The 20,310-nt window shown below is 34.9% G+C and overlaps 1 protein-coding gene and 2 pseudogenes across 1 annotated transcript; 2 read left to right on the forward strand and 1 right to left on the reverse strand.

The window, feature by feature from the left end:
* Positions 1-43: 43 nt before the first annotated feature.
* On the forward strand, positions 44-7,940 carry LOC134261890 (WD repeat-containing protein 54-like). Its single transcript, XM_062744283.1, has 9 exons — positions 44-336; positions 1,858-1,920; positions 2,847-2,919; positions 3,282-3,338; positions 3,576-3,653; positions 3,857-3,989; positions 4,896-5,058; positions 5,700-5,768; positions 6,224-7,940. The coding sequence occupies exons 1-9, from the start codon at positions 109-111 to the stop codon at positions 6,353-6,355; spliced, it is 996 nt and encodes a 331-aa protein (XP_062600267.1). The 5' UTR covers positions 44-108; the 3' UTR covers positions 6,356-7,940.
* Positions 7,941-14,163: 6,223 nt separating this feature from the next.
* On the reverse strand, positions 14,164-19,294 carry LOC134261891 (E3 ubiquitin-protein ligase RMND5A-like; annotated as a pseudogene).
* A 250-nt stretch (positions 19,295-19,544) lies between these two features.
* On the forward strand, positions 19,545-20,302 carry LOC134261892 (fatty acid desaturase 6-like; annotated as a pseudogene).
* The last annotated feature ends 8 nt before the right edge of the window (positions 20,303-20,310 follow it).

Here is a 20,310-nt window from a genome sequence, read left to right on the forward strand (position 1 = left end):
TTTAGTGTATGACCTATCAAATAGTTATTTTGTGTCTTATTAGCGCATGCGCTATCTCGCGTACCGAGCAACACAAGTTTCAACGACACCTAATCATAATTTTCCACTATGTACCGCAAAGAGAAGCCTTTAATTTTGAAAAGCAGCGCATCTTCGCTTACGAACAACCTTTCTGTGTTGGTTGCTTTGGAGAAAGGAGTCCTGAACTATGCCGTCGTCCATAAAGCTGTTGTCAACATTATATCGGCATCAACTGATGGATCCACAGTCAATAGCAGAAACATCGTCTGCAAAGAACCTTCGGCGGCCCAGCAGAGCACACCAATGATTATACAAGTATATATTTCATTGTGTCAAAGTAATAATTACTATCTATGTATTCAATGAAGATTTCAGATATAAAGAAACTTTAATTCGAATTTCCTCGATGCATTGATTGGTCCATGTACAGGTCCAGTACAATCACTAGATTTAGTTACGTAGGTAGAATTACCTACGTAGCTATATTTCCCTACCTCAGGTAGCTTTATTTAGCTATTTCAAGGTAAGTTTTCAAACGTTTTCTTTTTATGAAAAAGAGACAAAAGGTCGCAATGAAATGACTATTGATATTTATAATAGGGAGGCTTTAAAAAACAATTCAAAGCAGAGATAGTTTATACATTGCTGCGTTTGGACAATTTAGAGCAAAACATGTAATTCCATTGTTTGGTTATCTGACCATACGGTGAGGTGTGGTGAGGCATGACTGAGTATGATTACTTCACATTGTGCTGAATAATTACCGACCTATGATCGTGTTAACCGGAACTGGACTTCTTTGTCATTTCATTCAAGGAGTAACTGTTCTAACTGTCATACAAAGCCCCAAAACTTTCAGAACTTTGATTGCAACTGCACAAAAAAAGACATTTTTTCCAAGAGGGATTTTTTCATGAGTTGTTTTCAGATGAGTTCAGAGTTGAAAATAATCACTGCATCAAAATGATATTGTCTGCACACCCTGAGAAAAATGCTTTTTGATAGAAATAAATCAATTTGGTAGCTAAATAAAGCTACCTCAGGTATGTAAATTAAGCTATGTAGGTTAATCAAGCTATGTAGCTAAATCTAGTGATTGTACCAGACCTGATGTATACATTATCTACAATAAAAATGCAATATAACGTACAGGACTGTAAAATTAACCCTACTAAATATCAGGGACTTATTTTATACTTGCCAACTTAGGGAATATACCTCCTTCAAGTCCCTGAAAAAACTAGGAACTATTAAAAAAGACTATTGCCTACTGACATCTAATAGAGCTAAACTGAGTAATCTTTTCATTCAACAAAGGAATATAAAAAAACAGTTGTCGGCAGAAGTCTTGGGATACAGTCAATCTGTTCGACCAGAGTGCAAACTGTTGCCAGCAGCCTGCAGCCTTGGGCAACAGCTTGCACGCTAATTCAACACATCGACTTATTTCCAACTACCCCAGTCAACAACTGTATATTACTACAGAGATTTTCTGTGACTATCAGACAAATTCAGTTGACATTGAACATATGGAAGAGCATCTTTATGAGACGGGGGATAATTTGTTCACAGCTTTCTTTAATATCTTCCTTCTATCTTGCTACAGTGGTATCCTATTAACTTGCCAGATTTTCTTTTTTGAAACACATTTGTATTTTTTTTTTTGAAATTTCTCAAGAAGAGGAACATATGCTAACAAAATAAATATCAAAGAAAAATAGTGTGATATTTCAGGGAGTCTAGAAATAGAATATTTTTGCATCTGCCTGGAAAACATGCTTGTTGACATTCATAAGGAACTATGTTAAATAATGTTGTTTTAAATTATGTTTTTAGGCCAAATGGATATGTCTTCCTACAAGGACAGTTTTTATTTTAACTTCATTAAAAGGAATACAGGTAAATGTCTCCATTCATACTGTATAGCAAGTTTTCTTGAATGAAGGGTGTAAAATTTTACGTTTTGCCTGCTCAAAGGTATGCCAATAATTTTGGCGTATTTTATTTTAGCGGACACAGAATTTCAGCTGTTTGCAGATGAATGCTTAGAAGACTCAAGAGTACTTACTATTTTAGCGATTAAAATAATAGTGGGCTACCATCAAATCAACAAAATAAGCTAAAATTAGCAACGCGCTAAAATAACATGCTATACAGTATTATATGTAGCAGTAATAGTATAAACAACAATCATGAAAAGTTAAATGTATACATGTATTGTAACAAAGTCTTTCCCTTTTCCTTGCAGGGATTTTCCACCCCAATTTGGGAATGGGGCCCAGGCCCTTACTATTTGGAATTTTACAACATTTTACAACTTTTGGGGAAATTTTATAGCAAGATGTATTTCAATAAATTAACACTTAATGACTTATGATAGGTAACATTGATTTTTTACTTCGTTATTCAGAACTTTACTTCAGAAAATAGATCTACCTGTATTATGATAAAGTTTAGCCAAGTCTCCAAAAATTATGTTCATTTCATTAAGAGTTCAAACCTAACCAGGTTTGTTTCACATAAATTTTTCAAAACTTAAACACAGGCTGCTCATTTTTGGGAAAAATGGAGTGATTTTACAATTTGGAATTGGGCCCATATTCGGCCCTACAAGGGGTAGTGGAAGATCCCTGCCTTGTTCATCCTTAGAGTCTGTATTTATTCAGTAGAATTGCCTATACTGCCTAATAAGTGTTTTATTATCAAGAGTTTATAAATATGAATGTAGACTAAAAGTTTAGTAAACATGTACATGTATATGGAATTTTAGCATGCGTTGTAAGTATCCTGGTTCTAATTAGTGTTTTTTTTTTCTTTTTGTACAGATGTTTGAATCAGATGGGTCTGCAATGATATACTGGCATGCTCTAGGTGATATCAACAGCACAGACATATTAGGTAATACATGTATAATCATGATTTTTACCATACACCACAAAGTAGCCATCTTAACATATTTTATGATTTGTAAAATAGGTAATGATTGATTTTATAAATTAAATCAGTCAATTAAATGCTACATGTCTCATGATTTTACAAAGGAAGAATCATTAAAATTTCCTATGTGACTAGGAGATTTGTACCAAACCTGATTTTAAGTATAGGTAACCTACACAATGTCCTTTGGATAAAAAGGAAAATCGAACTGAAAGAAGAGAAAATGGTTGTTGGAAGTGAAATTATTTTGTCTGAATAATGACCCTGAGCATCTAACATACATGTACACTCATCTTGAAATATTTGGTAACACTTTGTTTCAGAACATGCCAATTTTGGAAGAGGAATTGCAGGAATAGGAGAAAATTTTATCTGTATTGGTAAGCTTCTTGTTAACATATTAAGCCTTATAAAGACATATATTTTTTGCTATGAAGAGATGATGGAAGAAGGGTATCAGATACTTTATGATGCAAAGTTTTAAGGAATAATTTCTCATAAATACCACATATAACAAATTCAGTTTTTGTAAATTAGAAAATTTTGATTTGCCAAGCTTTGATCTGTGCAGAATTCATGGGCTGACAGTTTTGATGATATTTTTGTCTTTTGTCTAGGTACACAGCTGGGAGAAATTCACGTATTTAATGTTCCAGCCAAAGGAACAAATGTCACATTGAAAGGAAGCTTAATAGGTAAGTAACCAAAATGTGATGTCAGGGCAACAAACTGTTAATTTCATATTCTACAGATCCTGGATGAAAAAGCATATGGCAAATATGTTAATAAAAATATTACAATGAAGTTTATTTTCTAAAAGGGTGGAAAATGCTCAAGATTATAAAAGCTAATTTCCTCAGTATTGTTTTCAATTGATAGAACATTATAATGATTGTAGGACATAGACACCCTGTGTGTGATTTAGCTTCTAGTGGAAACACCATGGTCAGTTCAGACGAGCAAGGAAACATCATCATCTGGTCACTCTCAGGGACTAATTTTAAACAGACTCACTCCATTACAGGGTCAGGGTAGGTACTCACTCAATCACACGGTCAGGGTAGGTACTAACTCAATCACAGGCTCAGGGTAGGTACTCACTCAATCACAGGCTCAGGGAAGGTACTCACTCAATCACAGGCTCAGGGTAGGTACTCACTCAATCACAGACTCAGGGTAGGTACTCACTCAATCACAGACTCAGGGTAGGTACTCACTCAATCACAGACTCAGGGTAGGTACTCGCTCAATCACAGACTCAGGGTAGGTACTCACTCAATCACGAGGTCAGGGTAGATACTCACTCCATTACAGGGTCAGGGTAGGTAGTCACTCAATCACAGGGTCAGGGTGGGTACCCACTACATCACAGGGTCAGGGTAGGTACTCACTACATCACAGGGTCAGGGTAGGTACTCACTCCATCACAGGGTCAGGGTAGGTACTCACTACATCACAGGGTCAGGGTAGGTACTCACTCCATCACAGGGTCAGGGTAGGTACTCACTACATCACAGGGTCAGGGTAGGTACCCACTACATCACAGGCTCAGGGTAGGTACTCACTACATCACAGGCTCAGGGTAGGTACTCACTACATCACAGGCTCAGGGTAGGTACTCACTCCATCACAGGCTCAGGGTAGGTACTCACTCCATCACAGGCTCAGGGTAGATCCCAGGCTCAGCTCAGGGTAGGTACTCGCTACATCCCAGGGTCAGGGTAGGTATTCACTTCATCACAGGGCCAGGGTACTGTAGGTACTCGCTTCATCCCAGGGTCAGGGTACATGTACTAACTCCATTACAGATAGTCAGGATTTGTTAGAATAAGTATGCAGTCCCCATTCTTTCAAGTACTAGATAACATAAGAGAGGATTGATATTTTTGACATACTGGTATTTTGATAAATGTACATGTATATAAATTATTTTTCAGATTTCCTTGCAGTAGTCTTGCCTTGTGGAAGAATGTTATTGTAGCTGGATTTGGTAATGGTCAGATACGACTCTACTCGGCAGAAACAGCTAAACTGGCGGTTCAGGTTAATGCTCATGCTCGCTGGGTCACCGCCTTAGATGTGGCATCTGACAATGGAATGGTAGGTTACAGGCAGAGAATGTGTCCCTTATGTTGTATTGATAGACAATCTGCAGATACAGCTTTTTCCCAGTTACTGTAAATCACAAAATTTTTGCTAGGAGTCATTTTAGTGAGATTGTTTAATGATTGGTATACTGTCGACGTACTTTCCCCTTTTTCACTTATTTTTTGTGAAAGCCCATGCAGAATCTTTAGCTTTTTCAGTAAGTGCTAGTCTGTTGAAGTTTTCAAATTAATTACATTAATTTTAGGTGATGTACGTGAACACAATTTTTCCACGGAAATTTGTCACAGCGTACTTAAGATTCATTAAGGACATATAATGGCAACCCAAGATATCTGTATAATTTCATACTCGCGGATTGAATAGAAATTTTGTTTCCACGGAATTATGACCACATGGAATTATAAGTGCTTTTACAGTATTTATAAACAGAACAAAATTTTCATGAATTTTGGTTATTGCTCAATGTATTCTTTAATTATAGTTTTTAATCAGAATTACGCTATAACCAAGAGGGAAATTTTCATGAGCAGATCACCTTGCCTAAATAAGCAAAAAATAAAATTTTCCTGAATATAAAGTAATTTACAGTATATGTACTATATTCCTAACCTCATATTGATTTATATTTTCAGCTGTTATCAGCGAGCGAGGATTCATTTGTGCGAGTGTGGCAGCTAAAGGAAGGCAACCCTATGCCAGAGGTATGGAATTCATCTTTTGACTTTTAAAATATTACATTGAATAAATCCTGTATGGAAATAAAGGTACATGTATTAGTAATTTTATAGTTAGCTAGAGAAACTAGAGCTAGAGAAAAGCCTCAACTTCCAAAATATGGAGATTATTTAAAATGAATGTATAAAAATGTACTGTTAACCAACTTTTATTTGCTTGTAAGAAATGTCTGACAGTTTCGTGACCTTCTTTATCTTGCAAATATTTTTCACCACCAATCATTTAGTTTACTGTATGTTTGTAGATATTTTAATCAAGAAATGATATTAAACTCATAAATAATAGTTGGGTTACAGTATTATGGATATTAAATGAAGTATTTTTCTCCTCCCCAAAGGCAAGGAGATGTTCAGGATGGTAATTAAATCATCAAGTTTTAAAGTTAAATTTGATAAACAAAAAGTGAATTATTCTACTACAGATTGAGTACTTATACCAGGAGTGTGTCACGGACCAGCAGTTGGTGGGGGTGCAGTTCCTCCATCCCCAGGGCAGAGCATTCTGTACCACAGGGTACGACAGCTGTGATCTCTCCTTCTACGTCCAGAGCTAGACTCGGTGTGATGGACAGTCTAATGTATCAATAATAGGGCTGGGATGTTACATGTATCCTGTGATAAAAACTTGCAGTTGAACCTAATTATGGTGAACTTTATGGGACTGAGGAAAAACTCCAGGGATTTGAGATATCCAGGGTTAAATTCCTTAAATAATAAGCCGTTTGGACTTCAGGTTTACTTTGACATATCCATGGTATTTAAGATATAGGTATTCAACTGTACATGTATCCTGTGATAACATGCATATCAAATGGTTAAGATACAGTATGTCATGTGTTCTGATAGTTTTCTTTAGTATATACTTACAAACCAAAATTCTGAAAATTAAACACAGTTAGGTATTATAAATTTTTAGGGTTTTTACTCTTAATTTTATTTTTAGAAATTATATTTAGTGGTTATTAAGTACAATATTAATTAAATACTAGTACTAGTTGTGCTAAAACTAATTTAGAAACTTTTTAAATCACCTTTTTGTGACTTAAATTCATTCCTAAAATAAAAATATTTCATACCGCCCCAGCCCTATGGAAGTGTGACTGTAATATACATGTACCGGGGTATGTTAAATATGTTAGATCTCCGTTATTATTTTACAGATCATTGATATGGCTGTAACTTATTGCATTTGTTGTACAAAATGTTCATTTTATTGCTTGTTGGCTTTTTGTTTTCAGATGAAGAAAAAAATGTAAGGATTTTTTTTTAATTGATTGTTTCCAATGAATTCTTACTTTCATTTCAAATTTTTCCTATGTTCAGGCAATATAAACTCAAATTTTGGTCTTATTATTAGATCATGACTTTGTTATGTATGAAAATGAATGTTTTTGTTATTGCCTTTTTTAGATAAACACGTGTACTTTAAATACTTCTTTGTTGGCTTGTTGAGGATCATAATTATATTATTTGTCTGACAATTTTACATGTAAATGAACATTTAAGGGGAAAGCACTTTAAATCACCTGACATTCAGAAATTTGTACATAATTTTGTTTTTAAATTGTGCATATATAGAGAAAATCGATGTAAAGTTTAGTGCAATGCATTTAAATTTAAGTTTAAGCTCTGAAATTTCACAAGACACTGTGATATTCAATTTTAAACTCCTAATAACATAGGAGGAAAACCTAATTGGCCTTTTGGAAAAGTAATTAACTTACAGTAAATGAAAAATTTATATTCCATATAGTCAGTCGTTTAAAACTCTCACAATATCTGAGATGTCTCAAAATATAGTGAACTACAAATGAAACGTTATTTTTAGATAACGGATTTTAAAAGAGTACATGTACATGTGTATTTATTTTGATGCTCAATTTGTAATTGTGTAGTTGTCCCAGATTTTCTATTGTTACTTCTTGTTCAATATTCTAAATGTGTTCAAAACAAGTGAAACAAATTGTTGTGTAACAGTAGCTTAAAAATCAAGGATACAATGCTGTATGATAACAAAGATGGTTGAACAGATTGAATTGGCTCTTAGTCTTAATAATTAATCAAGAAACATTGACCAAGGGTTTTAATTAACGACTTGTGTTATATAGCTTCACTAAATGGTGTTTGTAAATGCATTGTGTGCAAGCAGTAATGTATATTAAATTTTACATTTTGTAGTGGTCATAAATTCGTGAGACTCTCTTTGCCTCGAAAACAATGAAATTTAAACCCCCACAAAAATTAGTGATTTTACAGTACATGTATTTATAATTTGTTTTAAGCTCACCTGAGCCGAAGGCTCAAGTGAGCTTTTCTGATCACCTTTTGTCCGTCATCCGTCTTGCTGTCCAGCTGTCCGTCCATCTGTAAACTTTTCACATTTGTCTTCTTCTCAAGAACCACTGGGCCAATTTTGATCAAACTTCGTACAAAGCATCCATGGGTGTAGGGGAATTTAAATTGTAAAAATGAAGGGCCAAGTCCCCTCACAAGGGGAGATAATCAAGAAAAGACAAAAATAGGTTGGGATCATTAAAAAAATCTTCTCAAGAACCACTGGGCCAGAAAAGCTGAAACTTATGTGAAAGTATCCAGGGGTAGTGTAGATTCTAAATTGTTCAAATCATGACCCCTGGGGGGTGGGCAGGGCCACAATGGGGAATCAAAGTTTTATACAAAAATATATAGAAAAAATCTTCTCCTCAAGAACCACATAGCCAGAAAAGCTTAAACTTATGTGGCAGCATTCTGGGGTAGAGTAGATTCTAAATTGTTCAAATCATGACCCCGGGGGGTTGGGCGGGGCCACAATGGGGAATCAAAGTTTTACATAGAAATCTATAGGAATAATCTTTAAAAATCTTCTTCTCAAAAACCACTGGGCCAGAAAAACTGAAACTTATGTGGAAGCATCCTGGGGTAGTGTAGATACTAAATTCTTCAAATCATGACCCCCGGGGGGTTGGGCGGGGCCACAATGGGGAATCAAAGTTTTACATAGAAATCTATAGGAAAAATCTTCTTCTCAAGAACCACTGGGCCAGAAAAGCTGAAACTTATGTGGAAGCATCCTGGGAAAGTGTAGATTCTAAATTCTTCAAATCATGACCCCGGGGGGTGGGCGGGACAACAATGGGGAATTTCAAAGTTTTACATAGAAATCTATTGGAAAAATCTTTTTCTCAAGAACCACTGAGCCAGAAAAGCTGAAATTTATGTGGAAGCATCCTGGGGTAGTGTAGATTTCAAATTGTCTAAATTATGATTAGTGGGGTAGGATGGGGTCACAATATGTATTACAAGAGGATAATCTGGTAAAGAACAGAATGGTCAAAGCTTCTCAGGTGAGTATGTGGCCCATGGGCCTCTTGTTTTTTAAATAACTTAAAGGTAAAAATAAAAAGGGGCTAAAGTTTCTCTGTCTACAGTAGTTTGGAGAACAATTTCGATACAAAACAAAATTTTTTAGGGAAAGGGGCAAATTATATACAGTACAGTATTTCTTTCAGAATGTTTTCTATGATTTTCTCTCTTAGGGTGGAGGGTTTAAAATAAATCCAAACATGAATTCCAAGTTCAACATGTGCATTCACTGTAGTTTAGTATTTGTTACATTTTAGTTTTCATATTTTTCTCAATTTCACAATTATATTAATAACAAGAGGCCCATTAGGGCCTTAATCGCTTTTCTGATAAATTATACAATCTATCCTCTATAGTTACATTTATATATCTTCAGCCCTAACTAGCTAAGAATCATCAAACTTGTCAGTTGATGCATCTTGGGTCTTAAAGACCCAAGATGCATCAACTGACAAGTTTGATGATTCTTAGCCAGTTAGGGCTGAAGATATATAAATGTAACTATAAAATACTATAAGTAGGTCATGGTGACCAGGCAACTTTTTGATTGAAATTTTCTGAGGACACAAGATGCATTAGTTGACAAAGATTGATGATTCTAAGCCAATGAGTACTTGAGATACTCAAAAGTGGGTCACAGTGACCTACTTATTGGTCAACATTCTCCGAAAACCCAAGGTGCATCAACTGACAAAGTCTGACAATTCTAAGCCAATAATTACCCTAGAATACTTAAATATGGCCACACATGTGAGTTAAGGCTACATATGGAGGTTCCTGTGCAAAATATCTATTTAAAATTCCATAATTGCTCTACCTACCGCACAGAAAACGTTAAGACTTACTTTTCTTATACATTATTGGTACCCACGACATGCGATACCCAGTACACATTATGACGTCAAATGATGACGTCATCGACCTTTACTACACAACTTTATAAGAAACATCAACAAAATTGTTTGGGCGAAGGGCATAACTTACTTTATTTTAAAGAAACAAGGTATAAAAAGACGCAGGTTTTCCAAGGATTTCAGATATCGCTGCACAAATGTCGGCACTGCAATTGTTTACTTATTATTCGTGCAGTTTTAAGTTTTAACGGGGTAAAAATTCACTGTCCAGTGTTAGTTATCGAAAATTTTTATCAATTGAGAACGCGTATAGGATTTGTGCAGCAATTTTATTAATTTTAAGAATATTCTCCTTCATATTATACATTATTTATTTTAAATCATATAGGATATGCCCTTGCGCCGACGTGATTTTGTTGATGTGATTTAATACCTTGAATGGGAGAGAACAATGACGTCATAATATGATCATAATGTGCACTTGCATAAATAAACTGTGGGTACTGAGTATGTATAAGAAAATCAATTTGAACCTTCTCTGTACATAAAATATACAACTTATGCATTTTTAATAGCTCATTTGCATAGAAATTCCCATATATAGCCTTAACTCACTTGCGCATAAATATCACCAGCAGGTCACCTGGACCTATTTTTCGATGGTCATTCTAAAAAAATCCAAGATGCTTCAAATAACATAGTTTGATGATTCTAAACCAATAAGTACCCGAGATACCTAAATATAGCCATAACATGTCAAAAGTAGGTCACCGTGACCTACTTTTGGTCGACATTCTCCAAAAACCCACGCTGCATCTACTGACAAAGTTTGATGATTCTAAGCCAATCAGTACCTGATATATTCAAAAGTAGGTCACCGTGACCTACTTTTTGGTCGACATGCTCCAAAAACCTAAGATGCATCTACTGACAAAGTTTGATGATTCTAAGCCAATAAGTACCTGATATACATAAATCTAGCCATAAAATGTAAAAATAGGTCACCGTGACCTACTTTTAAACGTGAATTCTAAAACCAAAGATGCATCAACTGACAAAGTTTGATGATTCTAGGCCAATAAGTACCTGAGATACTAAAATATAGCCATAAAATGTCAAAAGTAGGTCACAGTGACCTACTTTTTGGTCACGTTTTTTGAAGACCAAAGATGCATTTAACTGATAAAATTTGTTGATTTAAAAACCCCTCGGTGTCTGAAATAATGGGATTAAATGTTTTTAAAAGGTAAAGTCATAAACTTCAAAAAGTAGGTCACAATGACCTACTTTTATTTTGACCTTGTTTGAGATCCAAAGATGCATCAACTGACAAAGTTTAATGATCATAGGCCTTAAAGTGTCCAAAATATGCCTTCAAATCAATTTGAACACAAATGCCCGCAAAATTTGAAAAGTAGGTCACTGTGACCTACTTTTGTATTAACATGATGTGAAGTCCTGAGATGCATCAACTTACAAGATTTCATGATCCTAGTCTTTATAGTAAGCAAAATATCAACATTTTTATTAAGTGTAAATTTTGGTCAACTTTGAAGTGACCTTGAGACCACACCCTTTGCCCCAGGGTCATGCCTTGAACAATTTTTAATCTTCAACATATCTCGACCCTTGTTTGTAAGTTTGGTGAAAATCTGCCTGGTGGTTCTGGAGAAGAAGATTTTTAGCAACCAGTACTTTTGGTTCCATTTTCCTGATTATCTCCCCTTGTTTTAGGGCCCCACCCCTAGTTTTAGTACAAATGGTAGCACTTGGGCCAAGGATACCCTGTAACAAATTTGACAATGATTGGCCAAGGGGTTCTTGAGTTATGGTCCATATTCTAAAAAGTTAACGCACACCACACAAATGGCCATAGCATTAGTTCTTTGAGCCTTTGGCTCAGAAGAGCTAACAAGAGGCCCATGGACCACATCGCTCACCTGAGAACTGTGGCTTGGAAAAAGTAGAAATTGGTGTATTGTTGAAAAGTTTAAATCCAAAGAGTCCCATGACCAATCATGGCTTTGCTATTTTTCTTGAGAAGACGATTTTTAAAGAATTTTCCTATATATTTCTATGTAAAACTTTGGTTGGCCATTTTAACCCGCCCTACCCCTGGGGGTCATGATTTGAACAAATTTTAATCTACACTTCCGCAAGATGCTTCCATATAATATGATCAATTATGGCCTTGTTATTCTTGAGAAGAAGACTTTTTAAAAAATTTTCCTATATATTTCTATGTAAAATTTTGGTCGGCCATTGTGGCCCCGCCCTACCTCCGGGGGTCATGCTTTGAACAAACTTGAATCTACACTACCTGAGGATGCTTCCATATAAGTTTCATCTTTCCTGGCACAGTGGTTCTTGAGAAGGAAGATTTTTAAAAAAATTTCCTAAATATTTCTAATTAAAACTTTGGTCGGCCATTGTGGCCCCGCCCTACCTCCGGGGGTCATGCTTTGAACAAACTTGAATCTACACTACCTTAGGATGCTTCCATATAAATATGATCAATTATGGCTTTGTTATTCTTGAGAAGAAGATTTTTAAAGAATTTTCCTATATATTTCTATGTAAAACTTTGGTTGACCATTTTGGCCCCGCCCTACCCCTGGGGGTCATGATTTGAACAAACTTTAATCTACACTTCCGCAAGATGCTTCCATATAAATATGATCAATTATGGCTTTGTTATTCTTGAGAAGAAGATTTTTTAAAAAATTTTCCTACATATTTTTTATGTAAAACTTTGGTCGGGCCCTTGTGGCCCTGCCTTACCCCCGTGGATCATGATTTGAACAAACTTGAATCTAAACTACCTGAGGATACTTCCATATAAGTTTCATCTTTTCTGGCACAGTGGTTCTTGAGAAGAAGATTTTTAAAACATGCCACCAAATTTTTATTATTTCCCAATTATCTCCCCTTGAATGAGGGCGTGGTCCTTCATTTGAACAAACTTGAATCCCCTTCACCCAAGGATGCTTTGTGGCAAGTTTGGTTGAAATTGGCCCAGTGGTTCTTGAGAAGAAGTCGAAAATGTGAAAAGTTTACAGACAGACAGACAGACAAAGGACAAAGACGGACTACAGACAAAATGTGATCAGAAAGTCACTTGAGCCTTCGGCTCAGGTGAGCTAAAAACAATATACAACAATATCTTCAATAATTTAATGTATTAATATTTACATAACAAATTGAAATTTTTATTTCAATACAAAATTGCACACCTTTGTATTTATTTTCATTAACTTAAGATATCTGCAATGATAATATTAAAACAATACTGTAAATGGCATCTTCAAATTGATGATTTTGTAGAGTGTATAACTTTACATTTACACATGTACATACATACAGTGCTCCTCATATTTTTTATGCTTTTCAAAATCAGTACTAATACATAAAAGATCTTGGACTCTAAATTCCCCTAATCAACACATAATAATGTTTCTAGTTCAATGTATACATTGTATATCTTATCTTGGTTATTGATATTGATCCACATTATTACTAGTCGTGTTGTCTTGGATGTCCACTAAAATCATATAAAATCGAAATGTTTATAGGACTATGTCCATGAACCTGTCTCTACATTATCTTTACAATGTGGTGCTTTTCTTAAGAAAAAATCCCAACAAACACTATAAATACTTCTTTATATACAGTATGTACACGTAGCAACATACACCTTATATCATTTGTACTAAAAGCAAATACAAATAGTATTTTTACATCAATTATACAATAGAAGAGGAAATTTATCTCAAAGGGATTCACTTTGATTTACATCTACATTTCCTTTAGACTGACTTCAATGTAAATATCAGAAAAGTGTAAATTTTTCTTGTTTTTTTTTTTTTGTCAATTTTTTTTGGTTCTGAACATAAATCATTTAGTGTTGATTTACAGACATATGAAACAAATAAATCACACCCATATTTCATCGAGAAACATGTAACTCTTTATAAAACAAAGATGTTTCTTTGGTACCAGTCTTAACAAAGGGTCGGCACAGCTGACTTAACAATTTTTGATTGGTTGAAGTATAAACATGATCTGACTGGTAGCGTTCCAATCACAAATATAACCCTCCTGGTGTTATATAGAGGAAAGTAGCAGGAAATCTATACATTTCTTTATTTTTGCTGTCTTGTGATATCAATCACACTGATTTATTCCTTCAGATGTTAAAACACCCTGAATAGCAGGAGATACATGTGAGTGTAAACATATCTCATTGTTTGCTGTGTTGAGGTATAAGTCACTCAGAAGAAGACTTGTTTAGCATCTGATGGGAGCTGTTCTACCGGACAGTAGGGGCATTTCACTCTACAATACACAATTACATAGTAAAATTAATTTCATCAGCATCAACAAGTATGCAGTGAGTTGTTTTATTTATCATTGTTCTTTTTAGTATTTGAAAAATCTGTGAGACTGAATGGAAAATAAATTCAACTTCAATGATGATAGGAAAATTCACTTTTTAAGGAGTATGAGAGAATATAAAACTTTACACATAAAAACACATATGATTTTCTGCCTTACAAAATATTGAGACTCATTAAAATTTTGTATTCACATACTTGTTGTTATTGGAGAGTTTGTTGAGGGCGTCGGAGAGATCACATGACCACAGATCAATCTCATTGGAGGGTTTCATATCTGTACTCTGTTGTCGGAGGATCGGGCAAGCGAAGATAGAGTGATATCTGTACTCCCTACCAAGGTCTATCTCCACCTACAAACATCATCATCATCATATAATTAACATCATCAACATATCATCATCAACAAAGATAGAGTGGTATCTTAACTCCCTAACAAAGTCTATCTCCACCTACAAAACATGATCATCATCATCAACAACATCATCATCATCACCATATAGTTAATAAGTGAAGGCAAAAACCTATCAATTTCAAATGTTAACGCACGACGAACGACGCACGACGAATGACGACGGACGACGAAACGGATAACAGAGGTCACCTGAGTTTACTCAGGTGACCTAAAACATCAACATTGCTATCTACATCAACATCATCTTCATAGACATCATTTCATCAAAAAATTCATCATATCATCAACATTATCATCATAAAAATCTTCATCAGTGTAACAATATTACAAAACACATGTACATCGCACAGACTTAACTTAGTTTGAAATTTATGTTCTTATGTATACATTTGTGAAATCTTTTTTTTTCTCTATGTCTATTGACTGTAAACCAACTTTTATTTGGCTGCGAGAAAAAGTGTTAAATCAAGTTTCATGCCCTACTTTTTAAGCATATACTTGACAGCAATCTATAACAAATTTGTTTTGTTTTATAGAAAACCTGTTTACTTATTTGTGGAAATTGATAACAGAAATTTGATTTCAAACTGATGAATTAATGAAGTTAAGAGGATCTAACTGAGTAATAGCATTGGTTCACTAGTATATTGTACTTTGATGGGTAAGCCTAAGGATTAAAAATAGCTCATTTAACCAGTTTTAAAATGAACCGGCAGTTCCTAATTTGCTGCATAATAGACCCCTATATTTTATTATCAATGTCTGATGTTAAGGAGTTTTCCTTTATATAACACAGAAAGCCAGCGCGGATACTGAAATAGAGGAGCAGGGTTAACTAAAACTATATAAACAGAGGAGTGAAGTCATAAAGGGTAGACGCGCGTTCAGGATATTACAAAATAGCCGAGCAGGTATAAGATGCATTTCACTGTATAAACAGTCACAATCAGGCAAAGTTATATCTTAAGGAGTGGTATGTAACGCCAAGCAGCAAGCACAAATATTGAAACAGAGGAGCAGTGTTAACTATAACTATATAAATAGGGGGGGGGGGATTTGTATTAAAGGAAAGAATTCTTTTTACACCAGAAAATAAATATAGTATAAGTTTTCTTAATACTTATCAACTGTAAAAGCTAATTTATTTAGGCACCTTCAGCATGTCCAACAAGAATTAAATATTAAAACACTTATGCACCACTTCAACCCAAAAAAAATCTTTGAATTTTTATATGTTTAAAGGGCATAACTCTGTCAAAAATGGCGCAATCATACCCAAATCAGAACTTGACCTTGATATTCATCTGATATATCTGTATACCAAGCAGTCTTATCTGTATCCTGTGGGGATTAGACAGAAGAAGTGCTGGCAGTTAAAGAAATATGTCAATGGAACAGCCAAATAATTGAAATTTTTCTAAGATTAAGGTGGCACTAATTTGATATTGTTCAAATGATGGGCATTTGACAACCACAACAGAACTTGCATAGATATGATGTGATATATCTGTATACCAAATTTTATTTCAGTATGTGGAATGGTTAAATAAAAGAACTGAAAATCAGTGGAAATCTTAAATTCAAACCAACATGATTTTCTTGCACGCTAAACTGCAGCAAATTTTAATTGTTTGACGGGCGTATCATGCTGTGGCGCAGCACTTTATTTAAAATACACACACATGGACAAATTAATTTTAAAATCTATGTCTTAAAATTTTATGTATTTTTTCTCTGACTCCTGACACTGAGTGGAACTCATCTACAGACATTCTTTCCTTTTTTTGTCTTCCCTGAGGAAACACATCACAGATTTAAAAGTAGATTGGGGCTACAGGAGGTAAAGAAGTATGTAAGTTGTATTTATTGACATCAATACCCATACTGACCGGCAGTTCCTCCTTACTGCTCCAGATGACACCTGTCTCTGCTGCATCACTTGTCTGATGTTAAGAGGGAGAAAAGACAACAGAATGAAAACAAGGCCCTGCTGTTTATACAGCATAGTATCGAATATGCATATCTACATTGTAAATTAAAAATACCAACATCCAGTTATAGGAAACAAAAGGAGCATAAATATCTTTGCAAACAAAATACATAAGAATCAAGTATCAAAAGACTTTGATTCTTTAAAAAAACATGAAACAAAAATACAACCTTATTATCTTAAAAGTCCATCCATATTGTAAAAAAAAAAAATTTTCTGTCCAGTATTTAAAAATGTAATACCTCTAAAATGTCCACCTGACACGAATGGACTTTCCACAGAGATTCCCTGCAGAGTACTGGAGGGCCTGAGATCTCGTCCCAGTAGATCGGAGCCAGGAGGGGCCCTGTTTAAGGAGATCAATACCCTGCTGTAGGTACGATGGAGCTTAAACTCCAGGGAGACAACAAAATCTCATTTAACCGTTCTGTATTATATTCCGCCCACCTATATATTTAACGGAAATTGGACTTTGAACAAGTTGGAGTCATGCTTTAACTTTCATACTTTAGAAATATGTGCGAGAAAATTTAAATTAGTCATTTTATATCGCCAAAAACATGTAAAAAAAATACACATAAACTCTTGCTTTAAAAACAACTGCTCCATATGTAAATCTCAGGAAAAAACAAAACAATTAGATAATTGGAGTCTGTAAATCTACAGGGGGTTAGCTACATCTGAAAACAAATCCCTGCTGTTTATACAGTATACTCTCCATTAGAATCTGTACATCTACAGGGGAAAAAAGAAAATCAAAACAATTCCCTGCTGTATATACAGCATTGTACCCAACAGAATCTGTAAATTTATCTACACTGTATACAAAAAAACATCAAAATCCTAATTACAAAAAAATAATGAATAACGTACAAAAGGAAACACCCTGAATCAAGAATCCAAAGACATTGATTTAAAAAAAAAAAGTAAAAAATTACAATGTATATCATATTAAACAAGTAACAAAAATTTATCTAAACAAATCATGATCCAGTTTTTGTAAGGAAAAAAGGAACGTCCAAAAGATAAATTTTCTGCAATTAGACAAGACCGTACTTCTGGCGTGTCTGTCTGCGAACGGAGCGAAGTTCCTAGAGTACTGTAGAGCCTGAGACTGGAGGAGGGGCCCTGCTTAAGGAGATCAATAAACTGCAGGCGGTGAAGCTTAAACTCCAATGAGCTACGAATCTCATTTAACCGTTCTCTGTTCTCCTCCGCCCACCTATGTAAATAATGTCAATAATTAATATTAACGTTTGTCATGCTTTTCATACTTTAATTAAATATGCTAAAAGAAAAAACTACTCATCTATATTGTAAATACATGTATGTCATATCCATACACTCGTACTTTAAAGGCAGCTGCTTCATAATACCTTGAAAAAGGTTAGTACTATTTCTGTGTATAAATAAATGGAGTCATTACAGAACAATCACAACATAGACATGGATCAGTAAACTCTGGTCACCTTAATGCTGGAGTCAGATCCTTCTGTTTCAGTCCGCCCAGAATCCTGTGAAGCTCCAAAAATGGCTCCTTCTTGTCTGCAGCAATTTCTAAATTTGCATCCTACGACACACAAGGAAATATTTCTGGTCTTTTTTTTTTTCACTTCAAACAGATCGATTCAGAGAGAGGTACTCAGAAAAAAAAATGATTCAGAAATAACTTAAATTAGTTCTCTTACCTCAATCAGAGCATCTGCGATGTGTAGCATGCCCTGTCTTCATGAAATGTTCCGCAATCACTTCATTAGCAGGAGTTTTCTTGTTCTCGTCCTCAAATTACAGTCTTGAGATATGGAGGTAAAGTCTGTCACAAAATTCTGGGGATAAAGTGATATGTTATGGATAAAGTAAATTAAATTCTAATACAAAAAAAACTCTTCTTCATTTAATCCGTGCTATGATGTGCTTTAAAATAGAAACTAAACATTTTACAAGCGTAAAATCTCACCCTATCAACAGCCTTGCCAACTTTTGACACTGTGCTGTGTAGGTCTTTGTGTTCCTGACCCATCCTAGATATGGCTTCTTTTATTTTCCGAATTGTCTGCATCAAGATTATGGACTGTGTGGGTGTAATTTCATGATCAGCTGGGGCTACAAATCACATAGAGGAAATTCGAGTTAGAAACTTTAGACCTCTTAATAAGTAAAATGGATTAAATTTAATTACTATAATTAATCATTCTTATGATTATACGCAATTGTTTTAAACTATCTTGAATGTATTAAAGTATTTAAAAAGATAATTTCAACATTTTCTGGACAAAGAACTGAAGTCAGTGATGTTTATCTGGAATATTTACATTCTCGAGGATGAAACGCATACCTTCATTAAGTTCTTTTTGAATACTTTGTATGGAAGAAATCAATTCTTCTAAATTTTTCTTCGAGTGGTCCTGGAGACCGATAATTTTTGATAAAACTCTTTCCACTTCTCTCTCCACTGCTAAACACGACTCCATCTTTGTTTTTCGTCCTCCACCTCTAGATTAGGGGATGATTCATTAATATTAAATGAGTTTAAGCATAAATCCCCGCTTTTAGGTGATGAAAAATTAAAAAAAAAATATTTTATTTAATAAATTTATATTTCAATAAAATTAAATAATACAAAGTAATTTTTAAGTGAGTTTTATTTAATATTTATAAAGAAAGAAATTGTTACTCTTCTTAATTAATTATTACTCCCTCGGGTTCAAAGTGCACCTCATGATTATAGATACCGTTGGCTCGGCATTTGCTGTCACTTTTCTCGTCCTTACCAGCGACCTCGCATCAAGATGTCATTCGCGGTCTCGGAGAAAGATTCCAACAAAGAAAGTGGGTCGGAGATTGTATACGATCGCGTCAAGATAGACAAATTACCGAAATTCTCGGACTAAACAAAGAAGTGATTGCTTTTGTGAACCAATGCAGTTGGTGGGATAGATATGGGGTGGACTGGTGCATCACTTCAATGGGATTTATCATGGTGTATGTGGCGCTGATCTGTATACAGTCTTCAAATGTGATGACTTTTTGTCTCGGTGTGTTCATGTATGGGTATTGCTTTCAGATGTTTTCTGTGCGCTGTGCTCATGCGAGTGTGCACAATGCAGTCTGCGAATCCCGCTTTATAAATCGCTTATGGGCTTTCTTCTTTGGAGACGTGTGTGCATCTTTTTCAGCTGATGTCGGATATGATATGCATATACGTATACACCACCCGCATACCAACATTATTGGTCTCGGGGATTCGAGCAGTTGGAAGGTGTCCTTCTTGCCTGCCCTTTCTACATGTACTTTGCCCCCCTCCTGCTTCCGTTATTGTCCATACCTATCTCAGTCAAAGAACTCTGGGGCCAGTGGATGAAAATGACCAGATATGTTCTCCTTATGCTGACTGGATTAGTCATCAACTTCACGCTGCTTATGAAAATTTTAGGATTTTCCTTTATGGGGGCTTTGTTATGTATATGATTCGATCCCTACTGATGATACCTTA

Source organism: Saccostrea cucullata, unplaced genomic scaffold (assembly GCF_032062105.1).
Source record: "Saccostrea cucullata isolate Sc308-1 unplaced genomic scaffold, CSIRO_AGI_Scuc_v1 ctg10744, whole genome shotgun sequence".
In the NCBI taxonomy this organism is placed as follows: domain Eukaryota; kingdom Metazoa; phylum Mollusca; class Bivalvia; order Ostreida; family Ostreidae; genus Saccostrea; species Saccostrea cuccullata.